Genomic DNA, 21,758 nt, shown 5'->3' with positions numbered 1-21,758 from the left:
ATCTCTAATTACTAAAAACACTGAACCAGAATTGGTAATGAGTCTGAATGTGACACGCTCCCAGTCTCTATTAATGAGGTTTGATCTCCTTGGTGGCCCTGATGTCACAAAGCGATTAGAACCACAGTCATCTTGGGTTTTGGGTGCAAAAAAACCCACTTCCAAGCACCTCTCAACTATCCAGATGAAACCTCCCAAATCATTTCTGTTTCTTCAGGAAAGAATCCAGGCCCATTTGAAGACTCTGAGGGAAGAGAGAGAAAAGCTGCTGGGATTGAAAGCGACTGGAGAGGGGAATAGCCGGGAGTATCTGGTAGGTGCCTGTTGTTATGAACCAGCAGGGACTGGTAGTGGGAGGTCTGTTTGGAGGCAAACTCCTGTGTGGCCTTGGTGAACATGGGCTTATGTGTGTGTTTCTCCATGACCATGGATTGTTGGGTTAGATTCATGTGTATACAAGCCCTAAGCTTCCCTTTCAATTGATGAGTAGCCTTTGTGGCTTACCCAGAAATCCACCCAAGTGAACTGAATGTCTCTGTGAAGTGCTGTCCACTGGGTCTAGACATTTTGTGCATTTTTAAAACATTTGTTTCTTTTAACTCCCCTGATGTCTGTGTCAGTGTAGTGCTGAGTCCTGCCTCCTGCTGCTCTGGGTCTGAATTTCCACAGACCATAAATAACAGAAGATGCTGACCATGACTGACAGAGAAACTTCCCTTTCAGGGGGATACCGGGGCCAAAGGGGAAGGTGTGAGAGAATCCCCTGCCTAGTACCCACAGGGTAGCGTCAAATGTCAGAAATCTGAGGATTTTCAAAGAAAATCACCCTCCTGCACACTCAGCTCTCCATGAAAGGACTCCGGGCTCCATACATGTCCCTGACCAGCTCTTTTCCCTGTTTTCATACAGAAACAAACACAAACCGAGAGGCAGAAGATTGTATCTGAATTTCAGCAATTGCAGCAGTTCCTGGAGGAACAAGAGCGACTCCTGCTGGCCCAGCTGGAGAAGCTGGATGAGGAGATTGTGAGGATCCAGAAGGAAAATGTCAGTAAACTCTCTGAGCAGATTTCCCGTCTGAGTGAGCTGATCAGTGAGCTGGAGGGGAAGTGTCAGAAGCCAGCGAGTGAATTCCTACAGGTGAGACTGATTGAGAAACATAGGTGGGTGCTTCAGGACAGCCAGCTCTCCCACTCAGTGCTACCAACCGTCAGACCTGCCGATTAACTCCTCCTCCTTCTTCCAGCACCATCTGCTTGCTGCAATCAGCTGTTCCACTATGTGCAGGAGATGCTGGGAGGGAGGGGGAGGAGCGGGGAGGGACTGTGCTCAGGTTAGGATTCCCTCCCCACTTTGAACTCTGGGGGACAGATGTGGGGACCCACATGAAAGACCCCCTAATCTTATATTCCATCAGCTTAGGTTAAAAACTTCCCCAAGGCACACATTCCTTTGCTTGTCCTTGCTGCCACCACCAAGTGATTTAAACAAAAATTCAGAGATGGGTCACTTGGAATCCCTATTCCCTCAAAATAACCCTCCAAACCCCTTCACCCCCGTTCCTGGGGAGGCTTGAGAATAATATAGCAACCAATTGCCTTTAATGTAAGTACAGACCAGACCCTTATCTTTAGGACACTAAAATCAATCAGGTTCTTTAAAGAAGAAATTTATTATAAAGAAAGAAGTACAAGAATCACACCTGCAAAATCAGGATGGAAGGTAACTTTACAGGGTAATAAAAAGATTTAAAACACAGAGGACTCCCCTCTGGACTCAGCTTCACAGTTACAAAAACAGGAATAAAACAATCTCTTAGCATAGGGAAAATTCACAAACTAAAACAAAAAAATAACCTAATGCATTTCCTTGCCTTAGTTAGAATTTTTGTAATCTTAGATGGATCATTACAGGTAGCTTTTCAGGAGATGTTGTACCTGCTTGGTCTCTCTCTCTCTCTATCAGGAGAGGGAACAAACAAACAGAGCCCAAACAAAACCTCCTGCAACCCACCAGATGTGAAAGTATCTTCTTTCCTTATCGGTCCTTCTGGTCAGGAGCCAACCAGGTTATCTGAGCTTCTTAATCCCTTAGAGGTAAAGCGATTCAGTACAGCTGCAAGGAGATATTTTATGTAACTCTTTCCTTTATATTTATGGCAGCTCACAAGAGGAGGTGAGGAAGAGACAGTGTGGAGGTTGAGTGGGAGGGGGAAGAGTTGGGTTGGGGTGTGGCATTGGGGAAAGGTTTGGAGTGGAGGTGGGGCATGGGGTTGAGCACCCCCAGGGACTATTGGAAACCGCCACTCATCATTAGAAACATGCTAGACTCCCACAGAGGGAGGAGCGGGCTGCTGAATCATAAGCACTGGAATCCAGCAGTCGGAGATCTCAGTGTAACTCGGCGTATGCATTACTGACATCTAAGTGAGTATTATTCGTAGCAGAGTCACAGAGATATGAAAGATGGAAAAGCCCCATTAGCTCAGGGAATCAATGGCCTTGGGGCCAGGGCAGGGTGTCTTTCCCCATACTTCCTAAATCCCTTCCCTGGAATCCCCCGTGTGTGTGTGTCAGAGGGGACTGAAATTCTTTTGTCTCTCTCTCCTCTAGGATGTCAGAACCACCTTGAGCAGGTATGTGGCTCCCTCGCACTCCACAATGCTGGGAAAGAGCTTGATGATGAGGGTAGCACCGCATCTCCCCAGGGCTCTACAGCAAAATGTGTGGGGAGATCACATGTTGGATACAAATCTCTCTGATCAACTCCATCCTGGGGTGCTCACTCTTGTACAGAAGACTCTGGAATTCTCCAGTCAGTGGGAAAGACTGACCTCAAGTATTTTCTAGAGATGTCACATCCCTGGGGAACTGGCTGCCTCAGGATTGTGGAGATGGATTATGGGCCTGTCACTGCAGGGTACTGGTCTCTATTCAGCCCAGGGCAGTAGTTTTCAAGAGCCTTTCCCCATCTGAGGGCTGTTTGGAGACCTGTGTGGAATGACCTGCGGAAGGGGTAGCTGGTGTCTCAGTCTAGTACCTAGAGGCAGATTTCTACAGCACTTCACCTGGGAACCTCCTGTCCCTCAGAGCATGGAGGCCAAGGAGCGAATTGACCATGGAGACTCAATTCCCCTTTTGTCCCCAGAGCTGGTCTCTCGAGGCCAGAGTTGAAGAATATTAATGACCTTTGAAGGGAAGGCTGCTTGGCCCTGGGTTGTGTTGCACCTGTTCTGAGGCTGGGAGAAGTCGAGGAATTCTAACTCCAGGCCCATTAGAGCAGCGACTCACTAGCCAGAACTTATAATGAGTCACACAGTAAAATATAATCACGTGAAATTGTTTCCCTCCAGGTGTGAGAAAGGGAAGTTCCAGCAGCCAGAGGAGATTTCTCCTGAACTGGAAGAGCGAGTCAGTGATTTCTCCCAGAAAACGATTGTGCTAATGGAGATTCTGGGGAAGTTCAAAGGTACCTAGAAGGGATCTAGGAATGGAAATTGGGATGAGCCTCTGTAAGCGGTTGGTCGGGGCTCAACCCTCCGGCTGGCGGGAGGGGAGCCACACCGACTCGCTCCTTGTCCCCTCTAACTGGTGGGGCGGCAAGAAATCAGGGTTAGCACTGTCTCACGGCTCAGGCCCTGTGGATCAGGGGGCTGACCAGCAGTCAGTCTCAGTACCGTCAGGCCCTCTGTGTCAGGAGGGCTGAACAGCAATCCAATACAAGCCCAGGCCCTCTGGAGCAGGGGCCGGATAACAGCAGTTCGATATAAGTCCAGGCCCTCTGGAGCAGGGGGGGCTGGATAACAACAGTTCAATATAAGTCCAGGCCCTCTGGAGCAGGGGGCTGGATAACAGCAATCAGTCTCAGGAAGGTTCTCAGGTGCAGGCCCTCAGGCAGGGGCTGCACAGAAGGCACACAGTCAGTCAGTCTAAGCCTAGACCCTTAACCGGGGCGGGGCAGCACAATAGCTCAGAACAAACCCAGGCCCTCTGGAGCAGGGGGCTGGATAACAGTAGTTCAATGGGGCTCAGGTCCTGGTGGCAGGACTGAGCAACAATTCAGTGTCTAAAGCCCAGGCCCTAGCTCAGGGCGGGGCAGCAACAGGTACAGGGCTCAGACCTTCTGGCAGGGCTGAGCGATGACAACAACTCAGACTAGTGCAGGCCTCTCTGTCTGCACTGGGGTGAGGGGGAGACTGCCACCCGTGCGTGGGGTGGCAGGGGGGACACAGGCCCACCCACTCCACTGTGTCCCAGCCCGGGGCCCTTTTAGCGGCTAACACTGCCGCTGGTCAGTGGGGTCCTGACCGCAACACACTGACATGGGCACCTCGGTGCCTATAGCCTGACATGGGTCGGCTATCCCCGGGCTACACTCCATTTCCCCCTCCGTGGGTACCTGCTCCTCGGTCGCCGGGAGTTCGGGCCAGTCCATCTGCATGGGCTCCTCGGGACCAGGGCTTGGGGGCAGGTCCGGCAACTCCTGCTGGAAGTCCGGCCAGGCGTGCTCAGGCGGCTCCTCCGGATAACAGCAGGGCGGAAGCGGCGGCGGCGGCTCCTCTTCGTAGCCGGCGCGAGGGAGTCTCAGCGGCTCCTCAGGGTACCGATCCCGGGGCAGCTCTGCTGGTTCCTCATCGTACCGGGCGCGGGGTAGCGGGGGCCAGTCTGGATCGCCGCCTCGGGTCCTAGAGGGCTCCCAGTCTGGAGCCCCTGCCGGCACATCTGCTCCCGGCGGTGGCTGGTTCCTGACTGAGCTTTGGCGTCCTCCTTTTCTACTTCCTGTCCCGCCCCTTGACTTCCGGGGGGCGGGGACAGGAAGTGGTGGCTCAGCCCAGCTGGGCTTGTGGGAGGGAGCGCCCTCTGCTGGGCAGGAGGGGAGCCACACCGACTCGCTACAGCCTCTGAGAAGAGAATGGTGCTGATCAATTGGTTCACACTTACATGATGCTGTTAAATTAAGAAATGACTCAAAGACTTTAAGGCCAGAAGGGACCATCATGATCATCCAGTCTGACCAACTGCACACTGCAGGCCACAGAATCTCACCCACCCACTCCTGCAATTGACCCCTAACCTCTGGCCAAGTTACTGAAGTCCTTAAATCATGATTTTAAAACTTCAAGTGTAACTGGTTGAGCACTCAGCAGTGCGGCGCCTCCTGCTGGTCAGTCAGGGAATTAGCTTTCCCGCTCCAGAGTGCCCCCTGCTGGCCAGTATCTCTCCTGCCTCAAGCCCCTCCATGTCCCTCCTGGACCCCAGTGCCCCTTACCTTGGGGTTCTGCCCACAGCACTACCCCCACACTCTGGGTCTCCTCTCCCAGGGGCATCCCAACCCTCTATACCCACCTTGCCTCAGTGGTTACTGCCAGTCATCTAGCCCCCTTTCTCTGGGGCAGCCTGCAGTCCGCAATGTCCACTCATCATTAGCAAGGGGGTTGGACCTACTGCCTTTCTAGCTCTAGTACCATCCCTGGCCCTTAACAAGGCCTCAGCCTGGGGACTTGCCAGGCCAGAGCTCCCCAGCTCTGCCTGCCTCACCCCAGCCCTGCTCTGTGTAAGGTACCTTGTGCTCTGCTCCCAAGCAGTCCTGCAGTGAGACTCTTGCCTGCCTAGCTCCCAGCCCTTTGATCAGGGCCAGTTGTGACCGAATTGGGTGTGGCCCCAGCTGTGGCTGCCTCCCCAGTCAGCCGACCTCAGCTGCTTTTCACCTTTTACCTCATTTTATCCCAGGATGGGAGTAAGTGCCCCGCTACACAAATTACAGAGAATCCACCATTGACTCTAGTTCAAATCTGCAACTGACCCATGCCCCACGCTGCAGAGGAAGGAAGGAAAAAAATCCCCAAGCTCTCTGTCAATCTGACTTGGGGGGAAATTCCTTCCCCACCCCAGACATGATGGTCAGTTGGATACCGAGCATTTTGGCAAGACCCAACAGCCAGACACATGGCAAAGAATTCTCTATAGCTCGGAGCCCTCCCTGTCTACTGCCCCATCACCAGCCATAGGGCACATTTCTCAAAGTGGATCCAGCCCATCACTGAGCTCTGGTCCCGTTTGCAGCTAGTTTGGGCCAAATGGGTTGTAGGGAAGGAGAAAGCCCCTCCCCTATGATCAGGGATCCCTTCAGCACAGGAGCCTCTGGTGTCTCCTCCACAGCAGTTGCAGGCACAAGGCGTGTTCCTGAGAGGGCTGGGAATGGGGTGGGGTTGGTGAGGGCGGGTGGACGAGGGAGGGGGTGGACGAGGAATAGAGGGAGGTGGGCAGTGTAAAGCTGGGCCTCGGACACTGCAGGCTGGGCAAGACACACGGGGGCCATTGTCACAGGGATGTAGCTCGGGCTGGCTTCAGAACTTCCTCAGCCTGTGCCAAGGTCTACACCGGCCCCTGCAGCCACTGAACAGCAGAGTCACAAAAGGCCCCTCTCCTCTCCTTTTCCTTTGAGCCAATCCTCCCCCACCTCAATTTCCACCTTGATAAAATAATTTTACTATTATTTCCATTTCTGCCTATGGAGGACGAGGTCCCGTCGTGCTGCTCTCTGTAGAGGCGCTGCGTAAACAAACCCAACAGTTCACAATTAGAGCCAGAATTTCACAAACTCTGAACATCTCGTTAGTGTCAAAGGGACCCAAGTGGGTAAAGTTACTTTTATGCCAAAGTCTTTGCAGGCTCTGGATCTAGGTTACGACAAAAGGCAGTAAGTGAATGAGACAAACCAACTGGAGTCTGAAGGGATGAAGGGGATGAGGAGGGAAAAGTAAATCTCTTACAGATTGTGTGTCCTGGGATAGTTGTGAGTTTGCAAGGATGCTGGCTCCATTGCTGAGAGATGCCTGATTGAGAGGGGAAAATTTCAGACCTTTTTATATTAAATACCTGAGTTTGTCTCTGTGCGTCTGTCATAAATAGTTAGTTAAGGGTTAAGTTTACACCTGTAAAGGGTTAACACATAGTACCTGGTGAACACCTGACCTGAGGACCAATCAGGGAAGAGAATTTAAAATTCCTAGGAGGGAACTTTTTCTCTCTGCTCTTGTGTGTATTGTTCTTAGCCGTTTGGAGTTACAAGGGTCCAGATGTTTAGTCAAGTCTTCTGCAAGTTTCCATCTTTCTGAACTAATTTCTTCTAGTCAAGATAGTGAGTATTAGAAAGGTACTTTGTGTCCTCATCTAATAATCCTATGTTTGCAATTCTGTGTGTTTGTTATTGATTATTCTTAATTCTGCCTGTATTGTTGTACTGAGAAGGAGAGAGGATTCTCTCCAGAACTTAGCAAGGTTATACCCTATGAGTGTCCAGCTTGGGCTCATAGAGATTATGTATTTTTTTTGTTTTTCTTTTAATAAATTCTTTCTATAAAGATTTGATTAAATCCCTTCTACTGTGGGTACAGGGGGAGGGAGCTAAGAAACTCTCTCTCGGTGGTGAGACAAGCTTATCTCCGGGCAGAGAGGGGAGGGAGGAGACGGGGAGGTTTCTCCCTCTGTGAGTTGATCTGTGTTTCCCCAGGGAACGTCTTTGGAAAGAGGAGGGGGAAAACAGGGGTGTCTCGGCCCACGTAAATTGACCGAGTGGTGGCAGCAAAAAGGAGACCTACCCTAGGATTTTAGGGTGGGGGGGAGATACATGGTGGTCCTCAACTTGAAACCCCCCAGTTTCAAGTGAGGGTGAGACCATGACAGAGTCTCTGTCTGTTTCTCTGTCATAATTATGAAACAGTTTCAGAGAGGGGATGCTCTTATGAATATGAAAGTCAGAAATCTCACCTCTCTTCTCCTTTCTCCCCCAAGACACTCTGCCGTCTGAACTGGAGAGAAAAAGGGGAGAATCATTTGGAGCACACAGACAGGGTGAGTCTGCAGGTGAAGATTGCCTTTAAATTATGAGAAAATTCCAGAGAAAACGTCTTCATGAGATTGTAGCTGAAGTTACCAACCAAACTGACAGCGACCGTGACACACACAGCCCTAAAAATAACACATTAAACGGTATGGAGATCCAGGGGCCCATGTCTCCCCCACCAACACACACACAATTTTAAAGGTGGGATGACCAGGACACTTTTCAGCATGGGCATAGTTTGGGGGAAGAGGGCCACGTTGCCTCCACACACTGCAAGCCTTGGCAGGGGTGGAGCATGGCAGGCAGTGTCTGTGCTTTGGGCAGGGCAGCTGAGCAGCTCCTCTCTGTGTAGTGCAGCCCCTGCCCACAGCACCAATCTCTCCCTGGTGCTGGCTTCTCTCAATGGCCCCACCCCTGCTCCTCTTTCCCTGAGGCCCTGGCCAGGCCAGAAGCCAGAACCAGGCTGCCATCCAGGGACTGCACTGGGGAGCCCTGGATCCTCCACCTGCCCAGGGTGGTGCACCCCGGGGAGTGGGGACATGGGCTGGGGACTGCTGCCAAAGGCCCATGGACCCATGTCCAGGGCAGGTGGAGTGTCAGGGGCTCTCCATAGCGGGCAAGTCTCCCAGCCTGGCCGGGGGCAGGGCCTCGGTCAGGGCCATGGAGCGGGCGGGGACACAAAAACAGTCCTGACACCACCCTTAGTGCTGAGTTCATGCCCATTCTGATGAACAGAAACACTCTTAACTAAGTCACACGCGAACAGAGCTCCCTGCCAGATCCCTCTGCTTCACCCCGGTGCAGGAGGTCTCCCCATCGCTCTTCTCCAACATCCTGCCTTTCCTGTGGGCAGACTGTGAAACTGGCAACTCTTCCTTTCTCTCTAGGCTGGAGATGGTGCTACCCCACCCAGTGCCACCTCCTACTCTCTGGTCTTAAGTGGCTGTTCCCCATTGCTGCACCTTCCTCTCTGTTCTCTGGCCTGGGACTGGAGGCTGCATTAGGGGAGGGAGCTTCCCTCTGGGGTTTAAAGCTGGTACCTGCCACTTCTGCTCCCTCAATAAAAACTTCTGACGCCTTCCTGGCTGTGTCTGTGCTGCTGGGAATGGGGCAACACAAGCAGCGGGATGTGGGAGCTGAAGCCTCTGTGATAAATGAGAAACTAATGAAGTGGCTGGTCTACACTGGGTGTGGGGGGTCGATCTACGTGAATAGCATAGCTGAAGTCGAAGTATCTTAGATCGATTTACCTCTCGTCCTCACGGTGAGGGATCGATGTCCGCGGCTCCCCCTGTTGACTCAGCTATCGCCGTTCATGCTGGTGGAGTTCCGGAGTCAACAGGAGCGTGTTCGGAGATCGATATATCGCGTCTCAATCGATCGCTACCCGCTGATACGGGAGGTAGTCTAGACGTACCCTCAGGTGTCCAGGACAGAGGTAGTTCCCTGGGATCCGGGACTGTCCCAGCCTGAACGGGGCTGCTGGGGAGCGTGAGAAATGGCCCCAGACTCCCCCAGGGCTGAGCTCTGCCCCTAACGCTCTGATTCTCTCCCCAGTGAATGTGACTCTGGATCCAGACACGGCTCATCCCGACCTCGTCCTGTCTGAGGATCGGAAAAGTGTGAGAGGGGGAGACACACGTCAGCGACTGCCCAACAACCCTGAGAGATTTGACACTGCGCTGTGTGTGCTGGGCTGTGAGGGATTCACCTCGGGGAGACATTGCTGGGAGGTGGAGGTGGGGGGTCGGGGAGTCTGGGCTGTGGGGGTGGCCAGAGAGTCTGTGAGGAGGAAGGGAGGGATCAGCCTTAGCCCTGAGGGGAGGGTCTGGGCTGTGCAGTGGTGGGGGGGTCAGTTCTGGGCTCTCACCTCCCCTGCGACCCCCCTGCCCCTGAGCCGGGCCCCCAGCAGGATCCGGGTTTGTCTGGACTGTGACTGGGGGCAGGTGACATTTATCGATGCTGGTGACGAGGCCCCGATCTTCACTTTCCCGCTGGGCTCCGTCCCTGGGGAGAGAATCCGACCCTGGCTCTGGGTGGGGCCGGGATCCCGGCTCAGCCTGTGTCCCTGAGACATGCAGCAGAGGGGAACCGGAAATCAGCCTCTCTACCTTCATGGACCCAAGTCTCTATGACCTTGGAGGACTCCCATCTTCCCAGCCTCTGGCACCTCATCTCTATGGCTGTTGGAAGCTCCTCCCCCTCCCTCTCTGCAGCCTCAGGGATGCGAGGAGGAGGGAGAAGAACCCCTGGAGCTGCAGGAGGGGCAGAGATGGGGGCTGGGCAGGGGGTGGCACTAACAGCCGGGCAGGGGACAGGTGACGGTGGGGGTGTCAGGGACAGAGCATTAATCACTCAGGGTTTGGGGGGTTGAGGAGAAGCAGCAGCCAGGAGCGTTTTGTACAGATCTGTGTCCTTAGATCTCACTGGGGGCTCCCAGCCCGGGATCAGCACGAGAGGAAGGGATAAGATCAGGGAAAGAAGAGAGCAGCCGAGGGGGATGATCTGTGACAGGCGGGGAGCGACACAGGGAAATAAACGGGGATGGAAAGTGAGGCTGGAACAATAATGAATAGAAAAGGACAGTATGGAAGGAAAGGGAACGTGAGCGGGATGGGCAGATTTATTACATGTTACTGAAAGTGAGACTGTAACTCATTAATTCCCTATATTAATTCCTGGCCATTGGTGCAATTTTAGTGCCATAAAGAAAACTGTTCTCAGTAGCTGGGGATCTCCTGGCCATGCTGCGGTTATTAAAGCTCCTTCTTAGCTCCTTTTACTTTGCTACTTTCCAGCTACTTACTGTAAATAAAACATTACAAACAATTCTTCGTGTTTGTTCCACTTTAATGTTCCCGCTGCAAGGAATATTGAGCCTCTGGGAAGAGAGTTTGGATTTTACTGTGTGATGTGTCACTAACCAGCCTGTGCTCTGCCTCTGTCCTGTGCACACCCATGTCAATCAGGAATTGCTCAGCTGTGCTCTGCGGAGAGGTGACTGGTTGCACGTGGGGCAATCCATGAAGGGACTCAGGCGTTGCAGTGCTGAGAATCACAGTGAGTAATTTTTAGACAGTGAGAAAATCACAGGGACAGCAGCACTGTGACCCTCAGAACTGAGTCAGGGGCCTAAACTCCCTAAACAATGACAGGGCGACACGGGCACCTTACAATGCGATTCACAAAAGCCACCTCAGTAGGTGGGGAGCCTTGTAAGTTAGCCAATGGGAGATGCCGACAAGGGGGGAAGGGGTGTCCTAAGTCACACCCCTCTCACGGATAGGTGCCTAAATCCAGGCTGCAGAGGGGTGTTTGTCTCTGCTTAGCAACCCACAAACAGGAACCCACCGTCAGACATCCGGGGCCTCCAGTCACGGCAGCTGCCAGTGCCTGGTAGTGGTGGCAGCAGCTGGGAGCCCCAGGCCCTTTGAAATCGCCCCAGCAGGCTGCAGGGCTCCTAGGCGCACGCGCTGGATGGGTGCAGTGGCACATTAGGGGAGGGAAAAGCCCCCGACCCTGGAGGAGCCACACTGGCCAGGGGTGGGGAGAAGCAGCCCCAGACCGTGGTAGCTGAGTGGGGGGTTGGGCAGGGTGGGTAGGAGAAGCCCTGGACTTGGGCAGGAACCATGCAGGGTGGGATGGGGGGCAAAAAGATGTGGGGCTGAAGCCCTGACAGCTGAGTCCCTCTCTCTCCCATGCCCCCTGTGCAGAGTTGGCCTGGCTCTCACTCTCCGGCTGTGGAGAAATTCAGCGCAAATCTACTCACCTTGGTATCTCCAGTTCCCCCCTCACCACACAGCCATGAAGGGATTCAGCCTCAGAGGCAGGGTCAGCATTAGCCCCACGTGCAGTTGGGATCTAGGGTACACAGAGGTGAAGTGACTTTCCCAAGGCTAAGCAGAGAGTCAGTGGCAGTGCAGATAATCAAACCCAGCGCACCTGAGCCCCAGGCCTGTGCTTGAACCATTAGGCCACCCTTCCTACCTGAGGAGGGGGAACCTTCTCTGCTGTTTTGAGTGGGTGGGTGGGAGCGGGCACCAGACAGCCACCAGGAAATGGGGAGCAGAGAGACATGAGAAAATCGACATGGGTGGGAAGCAAGAAGGGGAAACATCAGGAAGGGGAGCAAGGACTTAGAAAAGAAACAAGAGGGAGGGAAAGGGGCAGAGTGAGCGATAGGAAAGGAGAGGGGGGAAAACTCCCCACTGCTTGTGTCTCCCATCCACCTTCTTCCCACAGCCATCAGTGGCCCTCAGCTCCCAAACAGGCCCTAAGCAGGGGTGAAGCACAGAGACTGGGGTGTTACTGAAGACAGCTTGTAGCTGAGTGCAATGATTTTAATACAGTGTAATTCATGATAACGTAATGCTGTAGTTCACTGCTATTTTAATAATGACATTGCTGTCAGGGCCGGCTCTAACATTTCTGCCGCCCCAAGCAAAAAAAAAGAGCGCCGCCCGACCCCTCCCCTAGCGCCGCGTCGCAGCGCCCAAGTCCCCGCCCCGCCAGCACCACGTCGCACCACCCAAGTCCCCGCCCCCCCCAGCGCCGCGTCGCACCACCCAAGTCCCCGTCCCCCCCAGCGCCGCGTCGCACCACCCAAGTCCCCACCCCCCCGGCCGTCACATTTCATTGCCCATGTCCCCGCCCCCGCAGTGCTGCATCACGCCGCCCAAGTCCCCACCCTCCCAGCGCCACATCGCACCGTCCAAGTCCCCGCCCCCCCCCCCCAGCGCTGCCTGTCCAAACCAAAAACAACAAAACCAAACCCCGATCACTGTCCCCTCCCAAGGTGCCACCCCAAGCACGTGCTTGGTAGGTTGATGCCGGCCCTGATTGCTGTGATACCAGTGATAGACACACATTCAATAACTAGAGTATGAAAGAAGTGTATAAATATGCTGAAAATTGTCAGTTCTGGGGACAGACTGAGCCCCCCCAGACACACACACCTCACCCTTAAGGCAGGAGGGGGCAGAATGGAGTGAGCAGTGGGTAGGAGAAGGCTGTCAGGGGAGGGGCCCTGGGGGAGGGGGCAGAGCAGGAGCAGGAAGCGGTGGAGTGAGGTGAAGTGGGGGCTTGGCCTCGGGGAAGGAGGAGGAGCCGGGATGGGGCACCCACCGGCACAACTAAAAGTCAGCACCTATGGCGTGTGGGGTGGTACTAGTGGCAGGAACGAAGGCAGCCGGGTGGGCAAGTGGAAGCCCAGGCCGTGCCAGAGGAGCACCCAGCAGTGCAGTTGACAGCTCACTGGGCACCAGCCAGCGCAGGCGCAGCACCGCCCAAATGTCAGGCAGACGGAGTCCATGTGGACGCAGCTTGTGCATGTGGACACCAGTGGGGGCCCATTAACTGTTCTGCCCTGGGGCCCGGAATTGCTGTTTTTGGGCCTGGGGGGACTCTGCTCATGTCCTGCTTGGGGTCCACAGCCCAGCTCTGTGTCTGTTTTCCTTAAGAACATAAGAAAGGCCATACCGGGTCAGACCAAAGGTCCATCTAGCTCAGTATCTGTCTACCGACAGTAGCCAGTGCCAGGTGCCCCAGAGGGAGTGAACCTAACAGGCAATGATCAAGTGATCTCTCGCCTGCCATCCATCTCCATCCTCTGTCAAGCAGAGACCAGGGACACCATTCGTTACCCATCCTGGCTAATATCCATTAATGGACTTAACCTCCATGAATTTATCCAGTTCTCTTTTAAACGTTGTTATCGTCCTAGCCTTCACAACCTCCTTAGGGAAGGAGTTCCACGGGTTTACTGTGCACTGTGTGAAGAAGAACTTCCTTTTATTTGTTTTAAACCTGCTGCCTATTAATTTCATTTGGTGACCCCTAGTTCTTGTATTATGGGAATAAGTAAATAACTTTTCCTTATCCACTTTCTCCACATCACTCACTGTGCTGTTTTAGATCAATGATGACACTCATTTAGGGGATTCTCTTGGGTAACTGATAGAGATTTATGGTCTGAATTCTCACTGGCACAGCACTGCCAACCCCAGGCATTTAAAAATCTTCAATCAGGCCAGCCCCCCTGTCATAAACAGATAGTTAAGGGTTAAAGTCTCTTTTACCTGTAAAGGGTTAACAAGCTCAGTAACCTGATGAACACCTGACCAGAGGACCAATCAAGGGACAGGATAATTTCAAATCTCTGTGGAGGGAAGGCTTTGTCTGTGTTCTTTGTTTGAGTTGTGTGCTCTCTTTGGATCTAAGAGAGACCAGACATGTGTCCAAGTTCTCCTGGAGTATTTCCTACTATCCAGTATAGTGAGTATTAGAAAGGCAAATTAGTCTTATAATTTGATTTCTACATTTGCAATTGTGTGTTTGCTGAAGGAAATTCTTTATTTCTGTTTGCTGTTACTCTGATTATTCTGAGGAGGAGGGAAGGGAAGTCTCTCCAGTTTTTATAAGTTAAACCCTGTATTTTTGCATCCTGGTAATACAGAGATAGTGTACTTTTTCCTTTCTTTAATAAAATCTTTTCTTTTTTAGAACTTGATTGATTTCTTCCCTTGTTTGGATTTTCAGGAGAAGGGGAGGGGGAAAAAGTGAATCCCTCTTTGTTTGATTCAAGGAGTTTGAATCAAGGTATCTCTCTCTAGGACTAGGGAAGGGGAGGGGGAGGTGAGTCCCTCTTTGTGTTGAGTCAAGGATTTGACTTAGTGTGTAATCTCTCCGGAGCAGGCTGGAGAGAGGGAAGGGGGAGAGGGGAACTGGCTGTTTCTCTCTCTCTCTCTCTCTCTGGTGAGATTCAAGGGGTTTGAATCTGGGTTCCCCAGGGGAAGTTTGGGGGACAGGCAGTGTGTTACCCACTTTAAACTTAACTGGTGGCAGCGAGAACCAGATCTAAACTAGGATTTTAGTTTAGAGGAGTCCATGCAGGTCCCCATCTTGGAACCCAAAAGCTCCAAGTGGGGGAGAAACCTATGACATGGTGAATAGCGGTGACGGATTTTTAAGAACCAGGAGCCATTGAGAGCTGTTTCTCCTACAGCAGGAATGCAGGCTAGAAGGGAAAGATACCCTGAAGGCAAACAGACAAGGTTTTTCTAACACGGGATTGTTAGAAGGAATTTTCAGCTAGGCTGCACAGCACTGCCAACCCCAGGCATTTAAAAATCTTCAATCAGGCCAGTCCCCCAAAATCATGAGATTTAATAATAATAAATAGTAACTATTAGTATTATTTCATTTGCCTTTTGGTTTCTCAGAGCTTTAGACTGCACTCAGGGCCCCTACATGGGGGGGCGGGGAGGGGATTGGTACACTTTACCAAGGCCCGGAGACCCTGGAGGCCCAGTCCAGGCTGCAACCCTCATTACCATGTGTGGGAGGGGGCCTGAGTTACAAGTTTGTAGTGGGCCCAAAAAAATTATGCTTGAGCCCTGACTGCCCTGGGGTGAAAGTTTTATGTTTTTTTCTGCCACAAAGAGAGCTAGATACAAAAACAATAGCTAGAAAACAAAAGCTGAGAGTCTCACCTCCTCACATGCTTCCAGGAGCTGGGGCTTCATCAAACATACCAAATATTGCAAGAGTCATGATAAAATCATGAAAGTTGGTGGTACTGCAGCCCCTTTCCACTGAGACAAGCAGCGTTAGTGTAAATGAGAATCAGGTCTTGAAAACACTGATTCCAGTTTAAGCCAGCTTTTAGCCTGAGAGTTTATTATCACAAGGCTTGGAAGAATGAGCTTTTATTCATAAATGTTGGCAAATGTTGCTTTTGCTGTCTACACACAGACCAATGAAAAATATTTCAATTGATAATAAATGAAAATTAGAGATATGCAAAGTAAGAACAAGGCTGCTTGGGAAATTATTTGAGTTTGATTGAAGGCAGTGACAATGCATCTTTTGACAGGTGATGTGACCATCTGTGTTTTCATGGTTATAAAGCTTCAACTTTTTGAATCTCGGTGTCTGCTGACATTAAATCATTGTGGTCTGATGCGCTATGGACGTATCTCCCCATAATTTCCCACAACTGTGAAAACTGAAATTGAGAACAATTGGAAGGAAATGCTAAACCCAGAGTTTTGTGCAAGCGTGAAAATTTAACTAATTGAATATTGAAAAAATGCTTAAAACTAGCTGCAGTACTAGCTCTGTGTGTGTGTGTGTGTGTGTGTATGTATATAATGAATTCTGCCAAGCCTGACTTCTTCCTTAGACACACAGACTCTGCTCCTTCAAGGGCACCGCGATAAGCAAATGCTCACCAGCCACAGGGCCCTGGGGGCGCATGTCACACAAACGCCTGCAGGCTGCAATGTTCCCGGGGGCTCCTCCCTGCCCAGCAGCAGCCGAGTCAGTCCCAGGAAGGGAAACACCCGGCGGCTGCTGCAGGAGCTGCCAAGGCAGAGCCTGGCCGGCCTCACGCGGCTTCTCTCCTGCAGCGAATGTTGCCTGTTCTGGGGCTGCCCCTGGGGGCGGGGCTTCTGCCTTTTTGATTGATTGGTTTTTAATTTCCTCCTGAGAGCGTGATTGGCTCCCGGTTACCCAATCGGCTTTTTTTTTTAAAAAAAAGCTTTAAAGGGGCGTTACTGCGCCTGCGCGATTTTTGGTTTGGCTTTACCGATGCCCCGGCTGTTGCGCCTGGCTCGGGTGCAGGGACGTTGACTTCTTCGTTTGAAGGTGTTGCCGGCACAAAGGCCTGAGGCGACAGCAACAGTGGTTCGTTGCCCGGTGTGCCTTGCTCCAATAGACACACCAAGGTGGAGAAGCAAACAAAGGTTTATTTGAGATTTCAAAGCACGGTACTTGGAGACTGACAAGTCTCAAATCAAGCACACTCGATACAAGCAGCTTTCTTTCTTTATACATGATTTCAGCTAAGCATCTCTATTATCCCCACTGCCCAGGCCCCCCTTTCCCCCCCTCTTCTTCCCTCCCTTTTAGTTCCCATATAGCAGATACATTATAAAGTAGCAATTATATTGAGCAGGTTAAATCATACTTGGCAACAAACATGTTATCTTGTTAGTAACTTTTTTCCGACCGGTTATTTTGTTTCACTCCCTTCAGCCAGGTGCAAGCAGGCTGTATAATTGCCTCCTGGTACTGATAACTAGTTGCCACACATTTCATTCTTTCCATCTGGCCTGTGGGGTTAATTAAAGTCTAAACATGGAAGCGGTTCGGGCAAGCAAGCCGGCCAAAGGCCTGATACAGGGAGGCCTTATTGGCACTGTCGTTTTCCACCCTTCTGTTACTACTGGGCCATGCCTGGTGCCACCAACAAGGGGGGGTTGCGATTTCCCCCCGTCCCCCTTCTGCACCCAACACCGCCATGTGGCTGCGCCTAGCTCGCTGTGGGGAGTTGTGGTTGGTGGGGAAGAAATAGCTGTAGCTGCAGCGGGGCAGCATCGATTTACCTGCCCCTACCCGGCTCGCCTGGCAGTTCCACTCCCCGGTGGGTGGGGGACCACACAGGCTGTGTGGGGGAGGGGCAGGTGGAGGCTACAGCAGGGTTTGGGGGAGTTGGATGGGTTGGCACAGTTGGTCTTGGGACGTGGGGGTGGCTCCACTGGGCTGATGGGGGGAGGGGACTGGCACCTACTGTCCGGTGCTAATTATTGGTCAGTCTTTGGGCACTGGGGTGCACCAGCTGGGGTGGGGTCTACTGGGGGTCTGGTCCAGTTGTGTAATGGCTCTGTGTGTGTTAGGTCAGTTCAGAGTGGGGATGCTTTATAAATATGGAAGCAGGAAATCTGTCCACCCACACCCCATAAAGAGTATTGTGCCCCTAGGAGAAGAGTTTGGTGTTTACTGGGATGTGTCACTCTCCAGCCTGTGCAGCTCCTGGCCACGGGTAACTGATTAAAGCCACCAGCTGCCCTATCCTGACCACAGAGAATGATGGAAGCTGTGGAACAGCAGGCAGCCTCTCCCCAGCCAAGGGAGAACCAGTAATAGAAACCATCCCACTCCAAGGCAAAAGGACAGCCCTGGAGGGAGAGCCTCTCCTAAATACAGAAACAAGGAGAAGCATTCAGGAAAGAGTCCTCCTCAGTCCAAGGCAAAGGGATGTGACAGCCCTGAGGGGGAGACCTCTCCATTCATGTCTCTGAATTTAATATTTCAGACTTGTAGAAATATTCACCAGAACCCACATGGTCAGAGTTAAGGGTGTTTCAATACTGGGCCATGAGAAGGTTTCTGTTTACGTGTGTGTGCGTGCGTGCGTCCGTCCCAGATCTGGTTAGGTGCCACTGGACTGTTGTCAGGGGAATCCAAGTATCTGAGCCCCAGGATCCCCAGAGTAGTCAAGACTCTGGCACTAGCACAGAGCCCATCCACTGCAACAATCTTGGAGTCCCTAAGCACATTCTTTGGGGACTCTCCCCCTATCTGAGGTGTGAACCCACTGCCTAACCCACAGTGCAGAGCTGACCCTCCCGACTCCCACATGCTTAAACACACCATCTCCCAGAACTCCACGCCAAGGTGAGAGCCTTCCTGTTTCAGATGAACTCTCTCTGGAGGCACACAGTAGTTGTGAAGCATCTCACGCAAGTCCAACACACCACTGCTCTTTCATTTAACCAGATAAAGTACAAGAGAGTTCAGATCACGTAGCACAAAATGACCAACCTAACTGCAGTGCCCCTCACTGGCTCACCCTTCCCTTGGGACTCCAGGGGCCATCTGGGCCTAGGAAAGCAGGCAGGGCCTCCAGCCTCATGAACCTGCTGCATGCTGGGGGACTTTGCTCTCTCCTTCTGAGTTGGAGACAAAGAGCGAGATCCATGAAGGGACTCAGGTATTACAAAGCTGAATGTCACCGGGTCTAAATTGCAGCTGCCTAGAAAGTCACTGGAACCACACCGTGAGCCACAAAGCCTGAGTTATGGGGAGATGTAAGTGCCTTAGAATGGGTTACACAGAAGCCAGCGTGCTGGACAGGGAGCTGCCTAAACCAGTCAGTGGGAGATGCTGAGCAGAGGGGAATTGTATAGGGAGTCTAGGCCCCTCACTCAGCTTTGTGGATTGCAGGGCTGTTCCTGTGACTCTCTAGAGCCCCCTGTCTCTTGATACATTTTGTTTGTGAGGTAAATGCCCCAAAATACAGAAAATTCAGAAGCCCTTTCTCTCAGGATCAAATTTGGAGCTGTTTGGGGAGTTTGAGGAAAGAGGGAGATGAGAAATTGGCATTTAACTACAGTGGGGAACAGGAAATCCCAGGAACTGCTGGTAGGTGCCATTGTTACTCACCAGTAAATCCGCACAGGGATGTTATCAATGCTCAGATCTCTGAGAGTAACAGGAGAGTAACAGCGAGTAACATGCTCCCCCGTGACAGACTATTTATTGTTGCCTCTGTGCAAAGCAATTTCTGTTCTGGCTTAACGGAAACTAAACAGGCAAAAGGAGAATGGAGGAAATTCTATTTACTTTTTGAATAATCCAAATTGTTTTCTTTAAAACATGAACAATTTGAACAATCTCTATTAGAAATCTCAATTCCTCTGCAGCTAAGGCCCTCCATAATTACAGCATGTTGACATTTTTCATACAGAAATGTCTCTCACCTGAAAGTGTGGCTTCAGCAAAATCAGGTTTCCCTAGAAATGTTGCTTTCTACGACAGTACGCTAGATTCAGATCAGGAGACTCAACGAGTAATTGCAAACAGTTGAATCATTTCAATTTCCATCTAATATGTCCATCCACATTTTCTGTTTCTACATTTCTGCAGGGAAACATTACAGAATATTTCATTCCGGGAAATGTCTTAACCCCTGGAGCTCAGCAGCAGCTCAATGTTAAGGGTGAAAGATCAAGCTACAACACATAATATGAAAATGTATTTCATGATGAAATAGAAAGATCTCCAAAAATATCATGTCCAAGAATAATCTAGAGATCATGCAACCACAAAACCACTTCAAGCCAGGGGGTGCTGCATCCCCAGTACCCCTCGTTCCAGCACTTAAAACTTATTTTTACAGGCTCTGTATCTGACTGAAAATAGTTCTTAGACCAAGAGTCCTGTGCAGTGTTTGAAACCCAAATATTGGAGCCTCAGGACATTGAAAGTGAAATGAATTAAAACTGTAGAACTGATTTTTTTTCAGTGTCTACACTTAGATAAATGGAGAGAGTAAAGCACAGCCAGCCTGCAAGAGCCGTGCTGCAGAACAGAAAACCTGGAATTGTTCCCTGCTAGGAAGAAACAAGCATGAGCTGCCACCGCTACAGATATTGCTTAAATTACACTAAACTTTCCAAATTTTTCCAACTCTCTAATTCTGTAGTGAAATGGCCACACTGGACACTGCCATTATTCTACCATTTAGTCCCCCTTGTCTGTGGGAGCCTTTCCTTTGCCAGCAATGGGCTTTGGGTCAGGTCCATCGGCTGTGACTCAGAAACACCAATTCCCCTGGGAATGTCTGGATGTTACCAAATCTCCCCACAGTGGGGCTACATTTTTCTTGTCTAGGACCTTTTCGCCAGATACCTTTTGAGGAGCTGCCCCCACTTAGCCTTTTGCAGCTTTCTGCTGTATCTTCTGTTCCAGCTGGTAAATATTCATATCTCCTGTTGTACTCACTGTTTAACAGTTGTGAGGGTGGCAGAGGCTCACAAAGTTGAGTGCAATCAGTGAATTTCACGGAGGTGATGTTTACTCTCTCAAATCCTTACAGCAACACACCATTGTTTGTATTCATTAGAACTATTTGTATAAACCCTTCAGGGAACATAAACCTAAGCCAATCTGAACAATTTGTATGATTTGGCTGCCAAAATTTGTTATCGATCTATATGCTGCTACCATCCATCATTTATACCCTAGATAGATAATGATTCTTTTTACGGATATAGACTGTAGTGTTAATAAAAACAAAGTTTAAATAAATAGATTGGGCTACTTTTGGGCTATGTTTGAAGTGACTGTGGATTATTGATGCAGTAAAAAATAGCCCTGGGAATCATAGTTAAAGCTGCCCCTTCCACTCCCCCCACCCGCCAAATCTGAAATGGCGCCCCTGGCCCCAGCTCTTGAAATCATATGAATACATGAGAATCTCATTTAAAAATAAGTTTCTTGCCAGAAAAGCTTGACACTTTGAAGAGTTACTTTCTCTTGGTTGAGTAGAAAAACTTGAGAATATGATGAGAGTGAAACCTCGTCACTCAGAAACAAAAAAGTTTTAGAAAAGATCTCATGATTCCTTCCACCAGTCTCATGAATGTTGAACACTTGGTGCTGTCAGTACTGCATGGCCATTGATCAGTTTATGTTTCCAGGCCTGGTATCTTCAGGTAAGACTCTAAGCTTCAGATCCTCCAAGGATGTAGACTGCTGTCAATGGGAGTTAGGAGCGTACAGACGTTGGAGGATCTGGGCCTAATGCTCTAAATATAAAAATGAACATTCTCCTTTATCTTTTTAGCTCATCCCCCACTGAGGGAGCTGGGAACACACAAACCAATGAAAAAATATTTCAACGGATAAGTGAAAATTACAGATATGCAAAGTAAGAACAAGGCTGCTTTAGAACTTATTCAAGTTTGATTTAAGGAGAGAGACTTTGTCTATTTTGAGAGGTGATCTTAGCCATCTGTGTTTTAATGGTTATAAAGCTTTAACATTTTGAATCTCAATGTGTACTGTCATTAAATAACTGTGGTCTGAACCACTATTGTCGTATCCCCACATAATTTCCCACAACTGTAAAAATGTAAGTTGATAAAAATTGGAAAGAAATGCTGAAACCCAGATTGTTGTGCAACTGAAACTTTATCTCAAGACATATGGAAAAAGTGCTTAAAAAGGAACATCAACATTTTCCAACAAAATTGATAGAAAGAATTCTGCCAAGTCTGAATATCACTCCTTAATCACACAGGCCCTCATCCTGCAAACTCATCATGACAGGGGATGCCCAACGTGAG

At 50.6% G+C, this 21,758-nt stretch overlaps 2 protein-coding genes across 2 annotated transcripts in view; both read left to right on the top strand.

The window, feature by feature from the left end:
* LOC123344945 (zinc finger protein RFP-like) overlaps positions 1 to 10,158 on the top strand; it is a 24,511-nt gene extending 14,353 nt beyond the window's left edge. Inside the window, exons 4-7 of the mRNA XM_044981452.1 lie at positions 2,613 to 2,635; positions 3,353 to 3,468; positions 7,794 to 7,853; positions 9,403 to 10,158. Coding sequence (XP_044837387.1) covers positions 2,613 to 2,635; positions 3,353 to 3,468; positions 7,794 to 7,853; positions 9,403 to 9,917 — 714 coding nt within the window. The 3' untranslated portion in view covers positions 9,918 to 10,158. The remainder of the gene's footprint in view (positions 1 to 2,612; positions 2,636 to 3,352; positions 3,469 to 7,793; positions 7,854 to 9,402) is intronic.
* Positions 1 to 21,758, top strand: part of LOC123344920 (tripartite motif-containing protein 15-like) — a 346,226-nt gene that overhangs the window by 260,160 nt on the left and 64,308 nt on the right. The gene's annotated exons all lie outside the window — the stretch shown is intronic.

Source organism: Mauremys mutica, chromosome 12 (assembly GCF_020497125.1).
Source record: "Mauremys mutica isolate MM-2020 ecotype Southern chromosome 12, ASM2049712v1, whole genome shotgun sequence".
In the NCBI taxonomy this organism is placed as follows: Eukaryota; Metazoa; Chordata; order Testudines; family Geoemydidae; genus Mauremys; species Mauremys mutica.
The sequence above is the reverse complement of the archived record's forward strand: the minus strand, read 5'-3'. Positions and strand labels throughout refer to the sequence as shown.